Source organism: Papaver somniferum, chromosome 10 (assembly GCF_003573695.1).
Source record: "Papaver somniferum cultivar HN1 chromosome 10, ASM357369v1, whole genome shotgun sequence".
NCBI classification, from domain to species: domain Eukaryota; kingdom Viridiplantae; phylum Streptophyta; class Magnoliopsida; order Ranunculales; family Papaveraceae; genus Papaver; species Papaver somniferum.
The window spans coordinates 147,347,409-147,362,087 of NC_039367.1; the positions used below are offsets into that span (position 1 = coordinate 147,347,409).

The window sequence follows — 14,679 nt, forward strand, 5'->3', positions numbered from 1 at the left end:
TAATTAAGAGGACTGCCTCCCCCACAAGGTCGCAGGTAAACCTGAACTAAACAACATGGAAATTATCATCTCCTTAAGGATACAGTGGTTATGTTCAAGGCTTATAATTTGTTTCCAACTTCAAGTTTATACATCTTAAAGATTCTAAGGAATCATCCTTATCCCTAAGCAAGAATACAAGATAGTACCTCGTACAATCATCTACGGAAGTTATAAACCATCGTTTACCACAGTATTTTTGAGTTGAACTCATGTCAACTAGGCCTAACTGAATTAATTCTAAAGGCTTAGAATTACTCTGAAGATTTTTTCTAAGGGTTTTATAGCATATTTTGATTCTTCACAGATTTCACTTTTGTGTTCAAAATCCAAACTAAATTTGGGTACGAAGCGTATGCTATCCAGTTAAGCATTGACTTATAAGTTTACGGTTCCAAGTCAACTATGTTCACATCATCAGTTTTTCCGTTAAGCTTATATAGACCCAAAGTCCTATAACTCTTGCTTAAAAAATCTCTGCCTAGTTACAACAAGATTTCCAGATTCAATTAAGATCTTAGATCTTTTTTCATCTAAAACAGAACAAGATACAAGATTCTCGCATATGCTCGGAACATGAAAACTTCATTCAATGTGAGAATATCAAAGATATGAGCTTCTGCTCGACCTTTTCCTTTTATGCAACCTCTATTGCAGATGACTTACTCAAAAATAGTTTCTCGACATCCCCTATCCTCTAATAGGAGGTGAACAGGTCTTTGTGTCAACAAACATTCTTGGTGGCTCCAGAGTCTACCTACTGGTCTCTCACATTGGTTATTAAAATAACTTCCAACATCATGCCACTGAACTCGTTCTAGTTTGTTTCAACTAAATTAGCATTAAATTTCTACTTATTAAGGTTTTTATGTTGTCTACAATTTACTGCCGCGTGGCCAGGAATTTTACAAACATAACAATCACCCTTAATTAAAGTAATGTCGGATTCAGTTTTATGAAACATATCTTTCTTCTGAATACTACGATTATAGTTGTTTGATGTTCTCGCCTTTGTCAACTTTGGAAGAATTGTGTTCATCCACATGCTCCTGGTATCCATGTCCCTTTCCAATTTCATGTCATAATCTTCGTTTATACTTTGACCACGGACACGGTAATTTCCCAATCACTTAACACACCATATCTCACAAACCTTAGTTCCGAATCGGGAAATAAAATATGAGTTTTGAAGATAACATCTAGATCTACAAACTTCGTTTGAATAACCACATCAAAAAACTCATGGTTATCCCATAAAAACTATCATAGTTAACAACAAATTTCTGCTCGTCAGAAATTTTCAGAAACGTTTCTCTGTTTTGTAGAATATCAAAAAAATACTTTTACAACTCCAAAAATTCTGAAATTTTATGTGGGTAACTACCAAGATGTCTACTACATTAGGTTAAGAGATAAATTCGAAACTCTACATCTGACCGAAAATTCGTTTTTTGTTTTTCACTTCATAATTAACATCCATGATTATTACAAATTCTAATGTCTTAAGATTGTTGGGTGCAATAATCAAAACAAAAAAAAATCAAATAAGCAAAAGTTATTGATACTTATCTCCTTTGTAATGGAAGTGATGGATTTGACGAAACGAGCGAGCTTCACATATCTCCACAACAACAACAAGGCAAAACTTTGAAAAAACAGAGTGAGTCACGTGTTCAACACATTGCCCTTAAGACATTAGCGCACGGCTACACTCAAGAGTGATGCTATAGCCCTCACAGGACGGATATCTCCAGGATAAAACACCCTACTACACCTACTACTAGCATATATAGTAGATGCTCAACTTGAACTTGACAACTCCGAAAAACCATAAAGGAAAAATCGCAAACGCTTGAGAAAACAATATAAAATATTTTTCCCCTTGGGGGTCCCTCTAAATATAAATCAATCCATTTCTCATAGATTTTACAAAAGTAGTGAATTTTTTTATATAATGGAATAATACAACTTAAAAAGATGAACTCCCCGATGTGGGACTAAAAAGGTTTTCATTCACAAAAGAAAACAATAAATTATTATTTTTATTAAAACCATTAAAAATCAATTTTATTAATCGTTTTCCAACAATCCCCCACATGAATGAAAACTCAATAAAATACGAAAACACATATAGATGTTGGTAAATCAACAACCCTATCTCACGACCCGAACTGAGTGAACAGACAGATAGATCGTGCATGTTGAAGTCATACTATCCATTCCAACGTCATCTCCCATACACAACAGTGTGTTGACCCCAGGGTCATACTATGGATTGCAAAAATCATATAGTATAGAGATCTTTCATCTTTAGTTCCTCACAAGTGAGACTAAAGGTTCCTTTCACCAAAGTGAAAAAGCATGAACTAGTGAACCCTTAGTGACCCTTATGTCCTAAGTTCCATTAATATCAAAAACCATCAAAACGAATCACATAAAAAGCGCAGGAAATACCATTTTAGGCAGAGGTGTCCATGAGGTCTTGAACCTTCGCTTAGTGAGATATTACCGGAATTACTTGCTAGAGACAGTGAACTATGTCTTGAACTGCTAGCATTTTATGTAATTCGCGATAACAACCACGGATGATATCTCCAAGGGTGTTCCCAAGCTCGTGCCGTTTTGTCCAATTTGGCCCTGGACATATCCTGTTTCTCAGAATGCTCTAGAGAATCAAAGCTCATATTCTCATAGGAAGCGGACCCACTTCCTTATTCAGATAAGTGAGTTTCCATAAAGAGTGTTAATGCTACACCCCACTTCAATCTTAAATTGAAACTATAGAACTCATTAAGACTTCTTAAAAGTCATCCTTCACATGCAGTCACACTATCACGTCTACACCATAGGGAAGGGACAGAGAATGAAATTCTCTGATAGTGTTTACCTTTACCCACCACAAATTAGTTATCTCATTCGAAACCTTGATCTTGGGATCTCCAGTCACCAAGGTTGAGTATTCTTCATGGCAAGTTTAATTTATGAGCTTAATCCCCATCCCCCTCGATGTGTATCAAACAATCTCTTTGGATGAACCTTTCGTCAAAGGTTGTGCGATATTCTCTTTGGAATTTATCCAATCAATCGAAATAACGTCAATTGATATTAGTTATTTTTAGCTATAGCTATTATTGCTTGGCTAACACAATATATAGATATAGCTGGCACATGCCTTTGACAAAGAGGAATGTCTTCTAGAAAGCATCTTAGGCACTCGACCCCCTCTCGTGCTTTATCTATCGCAATACTCTCAGATTCCATAATGAATTGAGAAATATATGTATGTTTGGAAATCTTCCAAAAACAAACCTTCCTACTAGAGTGAAAACATATCCACTCGTAGACTTAGACTCCTCTGAGTCAACTATCCAGTTTGCATCACAAAGTCCCTCAAGGACAGGAAGATACCTTTCATAAGCCAAACAAAAGGTAACATAGTATTTTAGGTACCGTAATACTCTACTAAATGCATCCCAATGGTCTTGCTCTGGACACAACTATATCTACTTAACTTACTCACAATATAGGAAATGCATGGACTCTTACAGTTCATTAAATTCATCAGACATCCTATAACTCTTGAGTATCCAAGTTAAGATACTCAATTACCCTTATTTTTCTCGAGTCTACAAGAAGAATCATATGGAGTACACGCAGGATTTCAATCAGACTGATTGTATCTCATAAGCACAAATTCAACATAATTGAGAATGACTAAGAATATAAATGTTTGATTATCTTCTAATCCTCATCCCTAAGATTACATCAAAAGGGCCTAAGTCTTTCTAGTCAACGTTCTCATTCAGTGCATGTTTTTAGTGGAATTAATCACATCTATATCTGTATCAAGTATAAGCATATCATCAACATACAAGCATACAATCACACAGGCATCCTTAAAAAGTTACTTGTAAATACACTTGTAAGATTCATTAACTTAAATCCACTACATATTATCACATGATCATTATTTACTTGCTTATTTTAAAACCATACAAAGATTCAATCAATTTACAAACTTTGTCTTCATAACCTTTCACTAAAAAGTCCTCAGGTTGGTCTATGTAAATTTCTTTATCTAATTCACGGTCTTAGAAAAGTTGTCTTAACAACCATATGATGTATCTCCAAGTTGTTTATGGCAGCAATATCAATTAGCATCTCAACAAAAGTAATTCTCGTCATAAGTGAATAAGAATCAAGGAAACCTACACCTTCTTTTAGTTTATAGCCTTTAGATACCAACTTATCTTAATATTTATCCACAGTTCCATCTACCTATCGTTTCCTCTTAAGGACTCATTTACATCCCATGGTCTTACTCCCTGGGGGTAAACTAGCAAGCTCCCAAGTCTGGTTCCGACGGACTGAGTCCATTTAACTAAATGAAGCTTCTTACCAGAATGGGTTTTAGTAGATATCAAGGCTTCTTTACAAGTCTGGGGCTTAGACTAAGCTAGGCATGTTATGAAGTCTGTTTCATAAGAAGTCTCAAGTCTAATTGTTTTACTTCTCTTAGGCTCAACATCAACTTCATCTTTCTTTAAAATAAGTTATGACTATTTGAAAATAAATCTAGGGGATCAATAACACATCTGTAATGAGGTACAAGTTTAGAATAAACATGTTCAAAGAACTCAGGATCCCTAGATTCCGTAATAATATTCACACCAAAGTCAGAAAAAAATCAGAACACACAACCAAAAATCTATATGTATAAGTATATGGCATACCCTATATGAAGACACAATCAACATTTTTGGTTTCAATCTAGTTCTTTTAGGAAGAGGAATTACAATCTTAGTCAAACACCCCCATACTGTGACACATTCGTAAGAAGGTCATCTACCTTTCCATAAATCATATGGAGTTTCATCTGATCCTTAAAAGGGTACTCTATTCAGGATATACTAGTTAAGAGGACTGCCTCCCCCCACAAGGTCGTAGGTAAACCTGAACTAATCAACATGGAAATTATCATCTTCTTAAGGATACAGTTGTTATGTTCGAGGCTTCTAATTTGTTTCCAACTTCAAGTTTATACATCTTAAAGCTTCCAAGGCATCATCCTTATCCCTAAGCAAGTATACAAGATAGTACCTCGTACAATCATCGACGGAAGTTATAAACCATCTTTTACCACAGTGGTTTTGGGTTGAACTCATGTCAACTAGGTCTAACTGAATTAATTCTAAAGGTTTAGAATTACTGTGTACATTTTTTCTAAAGGTTTTATAGCATATTTTGATTCTTCACATATTTCACTTTTGTGTTCAAAATCCAAACTAAATTTGTGTACGGAGCGTATGCTATCCAGTTAAGCATTGACTTATAATTTTACGGTTACAAGTCTACCACGCAAAACAAACAATCACACGAAGAAAGCACAAGAATCAACTATGTTCACATCATCAGTTTTTCCGTTAAGCTTATATAGACCCAAAGTCCTATAACTCTTGCTTAAAAAATCTCTGCCTAGTTACAATAATATTTCCAGATTCAATTAAGATCTTAAATATTTTTCCATCTAAAACAGAACCATATACAAGATTCTCGCATATGCTCGGAACATAAAAACTTCATTCAATGTGAGAATATCACAGATATGAGCTTCTGCTCGACCTTTTCCTTTTATGCAACCTCTATTGCAGATGACTTACTCAAAAATAGTTTCTCGACATCCCCTATCCTCTAATAGGAGGTGAACAGGTCTTTGTGTCAACAAACATTCTTGGTGGCTCCAGAGTCTACCTACTGGTCTCTCACATTGGTTATTAAAATAACTTCCAACATCATGCCACTGAACTCGTTCTAGTTTGTTTCAACTAAATTAGCATTAAATTTCTACTTATTAAGGTTTTTATGTTGTCTACAATTTACTGCCGCGTGGCCAGGAATTTTACAAACATAACAATCACCCTTAATTAAAGTAATGTCGGATTCAGTTTTACGAAACATACCTTTCTTCTGAAAACTACGCTTATAGTTGTTTGATGTTCTTGCCTTTGTCAGCTTTGGAAGAATTGTGTTCATCCACATGCTCCTGGTATCCATGTCTCTTTCCAATTTCATGTCATAATCTTCGTTTATATTTTGACCACGGACACGGTAATTTCCCAATCACTTAACACACCACATCTCACAAACCTTAGTTCCGAATCGGAGAAAATAAAATATGAGTTTTGAAGATAACATCTAGATCTACAAACTTCGTTTGAATAACCACATCAAAAAACTCATGGTTATCCCATAAAAACTACCTTAGTTAACAACAAATTTCTGCTCGTCAGAAATTTTCAGAAACGTTTCTCTGTTTTGTAAAATATCAAAAAAATACTTTTACAACTCCAAAAATTCCGAAATTTTATGTGGGTAACTACCAAGATGTCTACTACATTAGGTCAAAAGGGTTCATCGAAATTCCTTCTAGGTTTAAGAGATAAATTCTAAACTCTACATCTGACCGAAAATTCGTTTTTTGTTTTTCACTTCACAATTAACATCCATGATTATTACAAATTCTAATGTCTTATGATTGTTGGGTGCAACAATCAAAACAAAGAAAAATAAAATAAGTAAAAGTTATTGATACTTATCTCCTTTGTAATGGAAGTGATGGATTTGACGAAACGAGCGAGCTTCACATATCTCCACAACGGCAACAAGGCAAAACTTTGAAAAAACAGAGTGAGTCACGTGTTCAACACGTTTCCCTTAAGACATTAGCTCCCGACTACACTCAACAGTGATGCTATAGCCCTCACGGGACAGATATCTTCAGGATAAAACACCCTACTACACCTACTACTAGCATATGTAGTAGATGCTCAACTTGAACTTGGCAATTCCGAAAAACCATAAAGGAAAAATCACGAACGTTTGAGAAAACAATATAAAATATTTTTTCCCTTGGGGGCCCCTCTAAATATAAAGCAATCCCTTTCCCATTGATTTTACAAAAGTAGTGAATTAGTTTATATAATGGAATAATACAACTTAAAAAGATGAACTCCCCGATGTGGGACTAAAAGCTTATATAGTCTCTTAAAACAACTAAAAAGTGGAAACTCCACGATGTGGAACTAGTTTTCCTTTTATTCAAAAAAGAAAACAATAAATTATTATTTTTATTAAAACCATTAAAAATCAATTTTATTAATCGTTTTCCAACATGTTCAACTTTAAAAAAAGAAAATAAAATGCGAATGGTTCGTTGAATGGGTAGTATATTTCAATTTCCATGTATTTCTTGTCTAGAAGAAATATTTGGCATACGTTTGAAAACAATGCATCTACACCATAAACCATATACTGTAGCACTAAAAATAAAAATGGGAACATCGACCGCACACAAAATAACCGGACAAATATGATTCTGCCGGAATAGCACTATATAGATAGTTTTTTCAACCTTACAAATCAAGATAACATAATTTCAGAGCTTCATCGTTATTTTAGGTAAACTATATCATGCATACAGTTTTTATTTGAGAAGCTCCAATAATTAGCGGAACCTTAACGTGGGCAAAACACAACCCTATAGTTTGTACCACCAGGGCAAGTAAAAGTACTAGTCGCATCATCTTTCGGGTAACTATAAGCATCGGGGCACCTTTCCTTGAAAAATCTTGAGAAATCAGTGGGTCCACAATTGCCTGAATTGCAACAATACTGGTCAGTCTTGAAAACTGTGCATGGGTTATTACAGCCACCCGGTGCTCGTAGTTGACCTGGACACTGCCCATTGATATCCGCTGTGCATTTGATACCCCGACAACCACTAGTAGGGCTAAAGTCCATGGGTATGTTAAATCCATCAACAAGAGAAATATCAAAGAAATCTAGGTTATTGAATTGGTTTAGTGCATATTCAGCTAGAGTATTTGGTGGTTGACCGAAGCTGGTACATTCGAGAAGGCCATTACAATCACCAGTTTCGCATCTGCCACGGCCACTACCATCAAAGTTACAATTTGTTCGTCCCCAAATGCGGGCTTGGGTCGTTCCAGCAGGTGCATCAATTGTCCACCGTTCGTTGGGTCCTAGTCGTCGGCCACCACCAACTGGTACAGCCGCTGCCCAGACTGGGAAATCACACTGGTTCAATATCTCGAAGGTGGCTGCTTGAGTGATTGAGGTGAAAGAAAGCAATGAAAACAGAAGGATTGGAAAGAAGACGAGGGAGTGTAGAGTTTTCATGTTGGTTTATGAGCTTGAAATTGTCTGTAGGAATTGAATATCTCAAACGCACATTTATAGGCGATTTTTGGCTTAGGTGAAGGGTCTATTCAAATCAGAAGAAATTGGGCGTTACCGTATGAGTCACTCTATGCGGGACCTGCCTTTGGAAAATTGTGAACGTTATCTAAGATGCCTTATGTCTTTGTTTTATCCTCTATATGGATCCTATAGTTCAATCAAATCCTTATCAGGGCTGTACTACAAAATCTATCAAGTCTTGCACGAGGGTGGCGAGTACTAATTTCTTAGTTAATTACGTGTTCTAATTGAATACCAAGTCTACAAAATCTTAGTGACTTGGTCTGATTGAATCAAATCTACAAAAGAGTGCCCTACAAAAAAATATTAAGTTGTAGCTAGGTCTTTTATGTATCCTTATTTGAAAATACAAGAATTAATTAAACAAGATCAATGGAAAATGCATGAGTTAGTCTCGATCTTCTCTTGCTGAAAATGCTAAAAGAGAGAAGAAGATATTGTGACCATTCGGATGATTTTAGACATTTCTTAAACAATTTGGAACTTTTTTTAAGGAGGGGCAGAGATCATTTAGCAAGGAAGCAAAAAAATATGGTAACAAGAAAAAAAAAATTGCTTTCACTTTTGGGGGGCAAAGATCATTGAGGGAACAAAAAGATACTAGTAAAACAAATTGTTTTCATTGAGAGTTGAACTCAAGACCTCCCGCTTACTAAGCGGGTGCTCTAACCATCTGAGCTATGAAAGCTTGTTGCTCCAAGATAGTTTTCGGGATATCCAATTTAAATTGAAAATTTATGGTACAAAACACAAGATCAATTGAACGAGTAGTTCCTCTTGAATGGTACTAATCAATCATTATATCGGTAAGTCTTGTATTGGTACTAATCAATCACTGTATCGAAAACGTTTAATGCTGCAAAAATTATGCTCTTGTAACAAAGAATATGACATATATTTTGAGATTGAATTCTAAGTTCTGTTTTCTAAGAAGCAATTTGATATTTTATTGGAAAACTACCATTGGCACAACTCAATTTCAATTATGTTGTATTCTTAAAATATTTTAATATTTTTACAAGTACTATGATTATCTTTTACACCATAGTCAACTTGTGTCTCCATATGCTTTGCAATACCAGACAATTGAAGAAATGAATTTATCCAAATCTTGCAAGCACAAAAGTGCATCTACTCTAGTGGCGGATGCACACTGGGTCAAGTGGGATCATCAGATCTCATTCGATTTTGTTGTTCATGTACTAATTAATTAGATTTTTTAGTGTTTGACCCCTCTCAAGTTTAAATATTGGTGTTTGACCCCTCACCAAAAAAATCTTAGGCCCACCACTGATCTACTCAACCAACCAACTAATAAATAAATAAATATCATATTGGTCCATTAGATTGAAACTGGATATTTCACCACTAAATTAAACATATATTTTTCCAAATAAAAATAAATCATGGTAATATGTGATGAAATTTTCTCCTCGTGATTAAAGTAGGAGAACCTCAAAGGTAATCAACCTTACTAGCGCCAACTTCTGGTGACCGATTGTCGTGCCCATTGCCGGTGGCATTATCATCTCATTCTTGGAAATGTCATCAACCTTTGAGGATAAATATGCTTTATAAACGACACCATGAGCCTTTTGCAAGAATATCTGTAATTCAACATCATGCATGATCACGATGCTTTTGTTAATGATGGCTTTATAACCAAAAATTCTAAAGAGACAAACAACAAAAATTTACATTATTCTACGACAAAAACTTCAGGTTCTGTATATGATATCCATGAACACTTTGTATCATCTACTCATTTTGGTAGAACTTTGGTGTCCATGTCGGCCATGCCTAAGCATAAATAGTCCAAGACCATTAAACTTCTGATTAATCCCAACATGAGAATCGATCGTTCGAGTTCTCTATGGCACGCCACATAAAATAGAGCCTTAAGCTTCTTTACAACGTGCTTCTGGCACAAAATAAATATAGTAATAAATACTCCATAAAATGCTCAGTGGTAGTTACACGGAATAAATATTTTTCGAACCCGAAATGATATGTTAACATTTCCCAAAACCCCTATAAGTAGAGCTGTCAATTAGTAACTCGGCCCGCGGGTTGACCCTAGCCCGGCTTGTTTCAACCCGGCTTGGCTGGGCTTGTTTCCTAAACGGGCCGGGCTAGGTCTGTTATATCTGACCCTAATAGAAAACAAGCCGGTCTAGGTCTAACCCGCGGGTTACCAGCCAACCCGTTAAATTATGATAATAACCTGTTATCGGAGGTATCAGTAGTATTTCACATGCTACCCAGGTAGCCGGGTACTTCTCATTCTTATCTAAGTTTTCTAAAGAAAGAGAAATCAGAAAACTTCTCTTCAAGTTTTAGATCTGGACTGGAGGCAGAGCCGCAGATGTATTCCGCATTCGTGTTCATCTCTTTTTCTAACTTAAAAATAAATAGGGTTGTTTTTTCTATTCTGAGTTCTAGATTAGAATCATTAGATTTTGATCTTTAAGTTTACTGTTTAACTATAATGATCTTTTTTTTTTAATTTTCTAACTATATGTTATTGTGTTTGATTTTCAGGGGTTAGGGTTAGGGCTTTACTCGTAATCAACTAACCAAGTTTTATCTTTTAGGTTGTTTTTTCACTTCTAAGTTATAGATTAGATTTTGATCTTTAAGTTTAACTTTAATGATCTTTTTTTTTTTAATTTTCTAACTATCTGTTTGATTTTCAGGGGTTAGGGCTTTCTTTAGACTACCGTTGAAGAAGAATAGGAAAAATTGGCCGATGATTTTACTTCTACTTTCCTAATCTAGGTGAGTAGTTCTAAGTTTTTAATGCATAACTTGTTTTAAGTACTGTTAGGTGTTTGTGGAAATGATTCTTAGAAACCCAATCCCCTTTTCACGAATTTGTGACATTTATTGTTAACTCATGTCTCTTAATGTCAATCTATCTCTTAATGTCAATCTATAATAAATTAATAATGCATAGCTTGCTTACGTTATGCTTGTGAATATTTATTTGAATTACAAAGGTTTACTGATTCTGAAAATGGAAATGAACTCCATATGCAGCATGTCAGAATCAGAAAGCACATGTTTTATTTTGGCTTACATGAAAGTGTAAAAAAGCATACTTTTGTTGGCTTTGCCTTTGCCAGTTTGGGATGTGTACTTGTTGGTATTTTAATTATTGACAGCTCTAGTCCCCTGTGATGTAGCTCAAGGCTTACTAATTTTGATTTTTGAATTCTTTATGTAGCTTCCTAAAATGTCAGTTGAAGAAGACCATGACGATGTCATGAGTGAAGAGGATATCACAGTAGTAGAGTCGATGACAATTCAAGAGCATGCTTCAAAGAAAAGGAAATTTACATCAAAAGTATGGAATGATTTTGATTGGTCACGAGACAAAGATGGTAAAGAAAAGGCTACGTGCAAGCATTGTAGGAAGGAATATGCTTATGACAGTCAGAAAGGAGGAACATCAACTATGTCAAGGCATTTAAAGAAGTGCCCTAGACTGAAGATGCAAGATGTGGGGCAACTTTTGTTATCTACAAATAATGGAGAACTGGATACTCGTGCACGCAAAATAGATCGATCAAAGTTTCGGGATTTAGTTGCAAGACTAATTATTGGTAAAAATCTCCCCTTTAATTGTGTAGAATGGACTGAATTTAGGGAGTTATGTAGTTATCTGAATGTCGATGTTGAAACCATATCAAGGAATTCTACAAGGTCTGATATTCTTAAAATGCATAAGTTCCAAAAAGAAGTTATTCGCAAGAAATTACAATGTGCTCCAGGTAAAATATGTCTAACATCAGACATGTAGACCTCCGTCAACACCACTGGATACATAAGTTTAACAGTACACTTTGTTGATCAAGATTAGGTATTGCAGAAGTTTCTTTTAAATTTTTCTCCACTGCCACCACCCCATACTGGTCAAGCACTTTCAGATAAGTTATTTCTGATGTTAAATGATTGGGGAATTGAAGGAAAAGTAATCAGCATCACTTTGGATAACGCTGCATCAAATACTTCATGTGTTAAGATAATGAAGAGTCGATTCATTGCAAGGAATGTTATGTCGGATACTGGGAAAAGAAACTTTCATATAAGCTGTTGTGCTCACATAATAAATCTTATTGTAAGAGATGGACTGACAGAGATTGATCCAGCAGTAATCAAGATAAGGTTAGCAGTGAAGTACCTTAAAGGTTCACAAAGAAGAAAACAAAATTTCTTGGATACTGTCAGCGATTTAGGAATGTCAGTAAAGATGGGTGTTCGACAAGATGTTAAGACAAGATGGAATTCTACTTATCTTATGTTGCAAAGTTGTATTTCGCATGAAAAAGTCTTCACTCATTTGAGGTTGGTGGACCCTGACTATGCAGAGTCTCCTAATGGGGAAGAATGGGAGCAAATCAAAGTGGTCACGAAATTTCTCAAGGTCTTTTATGACCTCACGACTCTATTCTCTGGAAACAAGTATCCTACTTCTAATTTTTATTTTGATGGGGTTTGTCAGATTAAAGTATTATTAGATCAAGAGACAACTAATGACATTGAGTTCATCAGAAACATGGCGAAGAAAATGAAAGAAAAATTTGCCAAGTATTGGAAAAAATTGAGTCCAATATTGGCAATGGCAGTCGTTTTAGACCCTCGATTGAAGTTTGAATTTGTAGAGTTTACTTTAGAAAAGGTGTATCTTGTTGAGCGTGAAATGAAGAAGGAAGTTGATATTATTAGAAAAAGGATGGCGGCACTCTATAAAGAGTATCATACGGCGTCAACTTTAAGAGGTTCGACAACCAATGAAACTCAGAATTCGGGTACTGTAAATGGTGGGAATTCTGGACGCAATGGAAGTGCTTTTATGCAGGTGATATTTCTTTAAGTTTTAACTGCTTGAACATTTCTATAACTGTCCATATAGAATGGGTAGTTAATTGTTGAATTTTTTTGATGCAGGAATTTTCCGCGGCAAAAAAAAATGGTGGTCAACAATCTGACAAGTTAGAACTAGAACAATATCTAAGTGAGTCATCAGGATCAATGTCAACTGATTTTGACATCTTGAAGTATTGGAGAAGCCAAGAACTACGATACCCTAATCTTACAAGAATGGCAACCGATATTTTATCAATTCCTATTTCAATTGTTGCTTCATAATCTGCATTTAGCCTTGGGGGAAGGGTACTTGACAGATATCGCAGCTCATTATCACCCGAAAGTGCCGAGGCATTGATAACAACTCGTGATTGGATATATGGAATCGGTAAGAGGCTAAGTGTCTTGAGTAATATTTAAAATTAGTTGTAAGTCTATTTAACAATATATATGAGATTGATAATTACTTATTTTCAATTATATGTAGGAGCTGCATCAACTGATGTTGAGGAAGTTAAAGATAATGATATCAGTGAGGATGTATTGGCATTTGAGCCAGCAAACAACAATGAGGCAGTAAGTTCTTATGCGTCTAATTAATATCTGTACTTCAGCGATATAAAGCGGGTAATTATGAAAATTCTATTTATTTACATTAACACATCCTTTTGTTTGATATACTTTTTGCTGGAAATTACAGGTTCATACTGGAGCATCTTGAAGTGATACACTTCTAGACACAAAATTACAAAGATACATGGAAAAAGAACATTTTTTGGGCACTGATTTAGGAAATATTTTGGACTTCCATATGGTATCACTGTCTCCTATTTTTTGTATAAATATGAAGGGAGACACTAACGATATATATTGTATATGTGACTGCATATGAGGGTTTAGGTTGTGATTCAAGATTTCAAAGTCAGTTCAGTAGACTGTAGCTTCGGTTCAGTACTTCAGTTTGTCCACTTTTGTATATAAAAGGACAAACATAGATAATAGTTACTGTCACTTTGAGGATTCTTATATGAATCACAATCCTGGACCTATATCCTTAATTCCTTATTAATGAATATGATACTTTTTGTGCAGGAATTGGTTGTTATTATGGTCTCCTCTTCACTAGTGTAGTGATGAAGTGTTTTAGACTTTTAGTAGGTGATACTGTGGTAAACTGGTAGGCAGTAAAAGTGGAAGTTTGTATTTTTTTTTTTGGTTTTATATATGTATGTAACTATGTCTATATGTATTCCACTCCACAACTTTGGTTTGGTTCATTTCAATCATGTTTTAGTTGTATTGTGGAATATGTAATCTGTTTTCAGTATGCACTTTTTAGTATTTAGACTTGTGGTTGTTTACCATATTCATATTTTTAGCACAAAAATAATAAAGTCAAATTTACCAGCCAACCCGCAACCCGTCAGAGCCAACCCGTCTAGGGCTAGGGTTGGGGTTTTGGGCTTGTACATGAACAGTACTAGGGCTAGG

The 14,679-nt window shown here is 35.2% G+C and overlaps 2 protein-coding genes and 1 non-coding gene across 3 annotated transcripts; 1 reads left to right on the plus strand and 2 right to left on the minus strand.

Annotated features, from left to right (window-relative positions):
* Nucleotides 1–7,385: 7,385 nt before the first annotated feature.
* LOC113319365 (protein P21-like) lies at nucleotides 7,386–8,285 on the minus strand. Its single transcript, XM_026567630.1, has one exon. It carries the CDS (start codon nucleotides 8,236–8,238, stop codon nucleotides 7,555–7,557), a length of 684 nt encoding a protein of 227 aa, XP_026423415.1. The 5' UTR covers nucleotides 8,239–8,285; the 3' UTR covers nucleotides 7,386–7,554.
* Nucleotides 8,286–8,933: 648 nt separating this feature from the next.
* Nucleotides 8,934–9,007, minus strand: TRNAT-AGU. The gene has a single exon. It is a non-coding gene; the product is annotated as a tRNA-Thr (tRNA).
* Nucleotides 9,008–11,554: 2,547 nt separating this feature from the next.
* Nucleotides 11,555–13,909, plus strand: LOC113316455 (zinc finger BED domain-containing protein RICESLEEPER 3-like). Its single transcript, XM_026564631.1, has 6 exons — nucleotides 11,555–12,092; nucleotides 12,288–13,180; nucleotides 13,270–13,379; nucleotides 13,482–13,576; nucleotides 13,676–13,764; nucleotides 13,889–13,909. Exons 1-6 carry the CDS (start codon nucleotides 11,555–11,557, stop codon nucleotides 13,907–13,909), a joined length of 1,746 nt encoding a protein of 581 aa, XP_026420416.1.
* The last annotated feature ends 770 nt before the right edge of the window (nucleotides 13,910–14,679 follow it).

What these genes read in the sequence shown, in the direction of transcription:
- LOC113316455 (XM_026564631.1), top strand. Translation starts at nt 11,555, where the DNA reads ATGTCAGTTGAAGAAGACCATGACGATGTCATGAGTGAAGAGGATATC. An exon ending in ATGGAAGTGCTTTTATGCAG is followed by an intron (nt 13,181 to 13,269) that starts GTGATATTTCTT and finishes TTTTTGATGCAG; the next exon opens with GAATTTTCCGCGGCAAAAAA. An exon ending in CAGCAAACAACAATGAGGCA is followed by an intron (nt 13,765 to 13,888) that starts GTAAGTTCTTAT and finishes TGGAAATTACAG; the next exon opens with GTTCATACTGGAGCATCTTG.
- LOC113319365 (XM_026567630.1), bottom strand. Translation starts at nt 8,238, where the DNA reads ATGAAAACTCTACACTCCCTCGTCTTCTTTCCAATCCTTCTGTTTTCA.